The sequence below is a fragment of the Cebus imitator genome, unplaced genomic scaffold, assembly GCF_001604975.1.
Source record: "Cebus imitator isolate Cc_AM_T3 unplaced genomic scaffold, Cebus_imitator-1.0 Scaffold148, whole genome shotgun sequence".
Lineage (NCBI taxonomy): Eukaryota > Metazoa > Chordata > Mammalia > Primates > Cebidae > Cebus > Cebus imitator.
In genome coordinates, this window is record NW_016107463.1 from 151635 (window position 1) to 157292 (window position 5658).

A 5658-nucleotide genomic window follows, 5' to 3' on the forward strand; every position below is an offset into this window, starting at 1 on the left:
AAAAAAATTGCGGTGAGCCGAGATCGCGCCATTGCACTCCAGCCTGGGTAACAAGAGCGAAACTCCGTCTCAAAAAAAAAAAAAAAAAAGAAAAGAAATAAGCTATCAAGCCATGAAAAGATGTGGAGGAAATTGAAATTCGTATTACTAAGTGAAAGAAGCCAATCTGATAAGGCTGCCTGATGTGATTCCAACTATATGACATTCTAGAAAAGGATAAAACTTCCATACCATAGACTAATGGTCTCTGAGGCAAGAGGAAAAGAGAAAAGAAAAAAAAGAGAGAAAAAGGGAAAAATTATGGAGACAGTAAAAAGACACAATTGTCAGGGGTTTTAGGGGAGGAAGATATATCTGGCAGATAATTGTGGGGGTGGTAACTGTTATGATAGAATAATGGTGGATGCATGTCATTATACATTTGTCCAAACTCACAGAATGTACAAGAATGAACCTTAAAAAATGTCCCCCTCTGGTGGGGGATGTTGATAATGAGGGAGGTGTGAGAACAAGGAGAATATGGGAAATTTCTGTACCTTCCACTTAATTTTGCTGTGAACCTAAAATTGCTCTAAACATATAAAGTCTTAAAAGACAAAACAAAAAGTAGGTTGAGAGAGAGGTGATTTGGGGTAGATAAAAATGAAAATTATGGCCTTTTGATTCAGACAATGAAAACTGAAGTGATCTTTTAAAGTATGAGTTTATTCTCCAGGTTTTCTTAAATACCCACAAATTAGTGTTTTTATTGCTGCTATATCCAAGAGCTGAAAACAATTTAAAATATGTACTTTTATCATACATTTAATACTTACAAGAGATAGAATGGAACTGTATGAATTTTAAAGATAAGTTTTTCAGATTCAGTAACATTTGAAAGAAAATTGAGGATAATTATAGAAACAGCTATTGAACTCTAAAATAAAAAAATATGGAAATAAAAGATATTTCACTTTTTAAAAAATGGCTCATCACCTCTCCTGCTGGTTAATACACTAATGACAATGAAATTGAGTCAAGTGTTATCTTCATATTTAAAACAAAGTGCTTCTTTTCATGATTACCAGCTTTAGGTCTGAAATGTAAAACAGGATTAATTGAGGTTCCAAACAACTCAAATATTTTACTATTGTATTTTATGCTAATGGATTATTTTATAATACTAAGAAAATAAATCGGTAAATACCTCATAAGTTTGCTTGATTAGTTTGACAGGAAAAAACAAGAAATGGATGAACAGCTGATGGAGTTGAGTGTGATTTGGTCACTGGGACACTGTTACAAATGGCACCGAATCATACACAAATAGTCTAGTGTGAGGATGTATTACATAAAGACCAAAGACAGGCTGGATGCAGTGGCTGATGCCTATAATCCCAGCACTTTGGGAAGCCGAGGTGGGTAGATCACCTGAGGAGGTCAGGAGTTCGAGACCAGCCTGGCCAACATAATGAAACCCCGACTCTGTGAACACAAAAATTAGCTAGGCGTGGTGGCATGTGCCTGTAATCCCAGCTACTTGGGAGGCTGAGGCAGGAGAATCGCTTGAACATAGGAGGCAGAGGTTGCAGTGAGCTGAGATATGCCACTGCACTCCAGCCGAGGCAACAAGGGTGAAACTCCGTCTCGATGAATAAATGAATAAAAACAAAGAGGAGGAACATTTGCAATCTCTCTAGCAATGTATTTGGCCAAACAGTCCAGGTTTGACAAACCCAAAGGTAATCAGTCCCTAGAAAAATGGAAGTTAATGGGAAGCTACTTTCAAATTAGCTTCAATTTTATTTATAAATTAACAATACAAAATTTCATCTTCTAGCCTTTTCATTCAAAGGAAAATTAAAACCATTCTGTTAGTGTGAACTTCTGTGTCTAAACTTGTCATTTTTTCTTTGGAGACAGAGTCTCCCTGTGTCACCCAGGGTGGAGTGCAATGGCACGATTTCAGCTCACTGCAACCTCCACCTCCCAGGTTCAAGCAATTCTCCTGCCTCAGCCTCCCAAGTAGCTAGGACTATAGGTGTGCACCACCATGCCTGGCTAACTTTAAAATTTTTTTTTAGTAGGTTTCACCATGTTGGCCAGGCTGGTCTCGAAATCCTGACTTTAGGTGATTCGGCCACCTCAGGCTTCCAAAGTGCTGGGATTACAGGTGTGAGCCATCTCGCCTGGTCTTTTTTGGTTAGTTTTTAAAAGACAAGTGATAGCAGATGTTGATGTTATTAATGTGACCAATGCATCGAATTTCCAAAGAATAAAATTAGATTACTTTAGTACTATGTCATTGTTCACAATGACTCATAGCATAAATATGACAGATATCCCACAATTGTCTTCAGTCCTGGGATCATGAAACAGGACAATTGACAATTTTCCATTAAGTGGAAAATTAATTAGGAGAAATGCCATTTCTAGAATGTGTAGGTTTCTCTTTTTCTCTTCATTTGATTTTTTTTAAAGTAGACCTCACACTTTCTTCATTTAAGCATCATTTTAAATAACCTTCTAACATTGTTTATTTTCTCTAAAATAAATCAAATTTTAAAAACACTTGCAAAATGTTTGTACCAATTGACCTCAGATGTTTCTTTGACAGTAAGCTACTTTTAATTCTGTGAAAATATTTAGTGCTACACCAGTTTCTATGAGGGAGGCCTGAAGTCTTTCTTTTTGCCATTTTTTAAAGCATTAGATTATCCAGTGTTCGTAAAATGGAACTAAAGTTCCTACAGAAATAATGAATGTGGAACAATAATGATGTACTTAGACTTACAAGTTAAAGCCTCAAATAAGTCTTATAAAAACAACTTTATGTTAAATTGAAACCCATGCAATATACAAAGAAAGGGGGGAAGGGAGAATTTAAAAAAGCAGTCACTATCCCTATTGAGAGGACGGCCAGAGGATGAGGGCTGAAAGCAATCAAGCTACTGTGACTGGAAGCAGTCTGACTCAAAAGAAACCTCTATAGCTTACCAGACTGCTGCATACACACTCAGTCTAGACTTTCGGCCACAGTTTCAAAACACAAATTCTCCACAAAACACGACTCTATCCCAAATGTTCTTATGTGCTCTATGTTGCTTTTCTATTCTACTAAATCACTGATACCTTTACAACAAAATTAATTTTATTTAAAAAACACTTGCCAAATCACCCCACAAAATGTTTGGAATCAGAGGTAACTGTAGAAAGGAAACGTGTATATACTGCTTTTTATTGTAATATGTTTGTTAGTTGAATGAAAACAAACAGTAGCTAAAAAGGTTTCAAATAGAAAAACATATCTGGGTAAATTATTACACAATTTTTGTGTATTCAGACGACAGAAATGTGTATTTTTGCACCAATTGCAAATGCAAAGTTAACAATGAACTCAGGGAACTGAAAGGTCAAAGGGAGTCTCAAACATATTCACTATTTTAAAATTTAAGACAAAGAAGCTTAGAAAAAAACCCAACATATACACCATTATAACAGTCTTTTTTTTTTTTTTTAATTACTTCCAATTTTAACTGTTTTCTAAAAGCATTAAGACCTTTATTGTAGATTATGTATCATCTCCTCTTTGGCTATGAGATGTGTAGTTTTGTTAACCAGAGACATTAATGAGTTCAGTTTCTGAGACCAGTCATTTAATAAATTATTTGGATCCTTGGGTCTCTGGAAGTTGATAATTCCTGCTAATCTGTCTACTTTAGCAAAGATGGTCTTGTTAACTACTAGATTTGAGAGAAAGGCTTCAGACTCCTGCAAGAGAGAAAGACGAATTAAGACAGGATAAATTACAAACAATAAACAAAACTTCAGAAAAGCATTTTCTAAACTCTTTATCCAAGAATATGCAGGGCTAAAAATTCATTTTTAAGATTTAGTAACTGCTCATCTGGGTGTGGTGGCTCACGCCTGTAATCCCAGCACTTTGGGAGGCCAAGGTGGGTGGATCACATGAGGTCAGGAGTTCAAGACCAGCCTGGGCAACATGGTGAAACCCTATCTCTACTAAAAATACAAAAATTAGCCGATACAGTGGCATGCACCTGTAATCCCAGCTGCTCAGGTGGCTGAGGCAGGACAGTCGCCTGAACCTGGGAGGAGGAGGTTGCAGTGACTTGAGATTGCACCACTGCACTCCAGGCTGGGTGACAGGGCAAGACTCTGCCTCAGAAAAAACAAAGCAAAACAAACAAAGAGTTAGCAACTGTTGACTTCCTGTAATAAAGTACTTATTTTACTGATATTTTAGGGAATGACTAGAATCTGAGTAGATTCAGTCAGGGGTGAGTTTGAATCTGCCTCCCTGCAAACTCCATACTGCTGGTATCCATGCCAACAGCAAGCTGGTCTACTCCCTTTTCTATAGCTCCCCCTTAAAAGGCAGCATGGTAAAGTTAATTTGTTTCCAGAAATGCTGGGTTAGAATATACGCTCTCCCACTTGGCAACTACGTAGCCATGGACAAGACAGTTGACTTCTAAGGACTCTGGTACTCTCATTCATAAGTGACAAGCGCTGATGAGTTGATCAAGGTGCAAACCTTCCAATTCTAACGTTCCATGATTCTTATCGCCTAAACTGTCACAACTCCTTCTGGTGACAGACATGGCTTTTCAGGCCATTACTGTACACTTCGGTTAACTCCCCTTTGTATGCTCTGCATTTTGTCAACATGAAACAGAGACCTGAAGACAACACTGCCACAAGTGACTCTGGGATCACTTGATACTTAGGCTATTTTTTGGTACTCAAGACAGTTTGGGAAACTTCTGTAATTCTATTACCTAAACATAAAATTAAACAATAAAATCGATTTTCTTACTCAATCTTTACAAGTCAATATTCTAAAGGAATGCCTACAAATAACTCAAAGTTGATGTTTACTACTTACATCAACAGATAGATCCAGAAGCTGTGCCATCCTTTTCATTGTTATCCGAGTATAATACTTGGCCATTATTCTAATATTCTGGGGAAAGGACAGAGAACAGGGGGAATACATAACATTTGTCAGTAACTCTAAAAGTCCATTTATTTTCATATCCAAGTAAGTTTACTTGAAATGTTAGACTCAGAGCTTTTATTTTTCTCTAGCCCATCACTGGAGCAAAGCTGATTCTAATCCTCAAAAACAAAACTAAATACACAGATATTTTGGTTTCTGCAGTTATTTGTGAATTACTATGAGTATTCTACATAGCTCTTTAAACATATAGTCAAAATATATGCCTGTCACTAAACTCATGGTTGAACATTATTATTGTACTGAAATATTTTTTTCTGAGTGCAAGAATCTAAAGTTAAGCTTTTCTAATTCTAACAAAAATGTTTTAAAGGCTAAAATCTAAAAAATGATTGGAGATTGGATACAGGGACTCATACCTGTAATCCCAGCACTTTGGGGGGCTAAGATAGAAGGACTGCTTGAGGCCAGGAGACCAAGACCCCATCCCCACAAAAAATTTTAAAATTAGCTGAATATGGTGGTGCATGCCTACAGTCCTAGCTACCTAGGAAGCGGAGGTGGAAGGATTCTTTGAATCCAGGAGTTCAAAGTTACAGTGAGCTATGACTGTGCCACTGCACTCCAGTCTGGATGACAGAGCTAAACTGACTCTCTCTCATTTTCTTTCTTTTTCTTTTTTTTTTTTTTTTTTGAGA

At 36.9% G+C, this 5658-nt stretch overlaps 1 protein-coding gene across 1 annotated transcript in view; it reads right to left on the reverse strand.

Moving 5' to 3' along the window:
* Nucleotides 1-3200: 3200 nt before the first annotated feature.
* PSMD12 (proteasome 26S subunit, non-ATPase 12) overlaps nt 3201-5658 on the reverse strand; it is a 23372-nt gene continuing 20914 nt past the window's right edge. Inside the window, exons 10-11 of the mRNA XM_017542833.2 lie at nt 4889-4966; nt 3201-3750 (exon numbers count right to left, since the gene is read on the reverse strand). Coding sequence (XP_017398322.1) covers nt 3541-3750; nt 4889-4966 — 288 coding nt within the window. The 3' untranslated portion in view covers nt 3201-3540. The remainder of the gene's footprint in view (nt 3751-4888; nt 4967-5658) is intronic.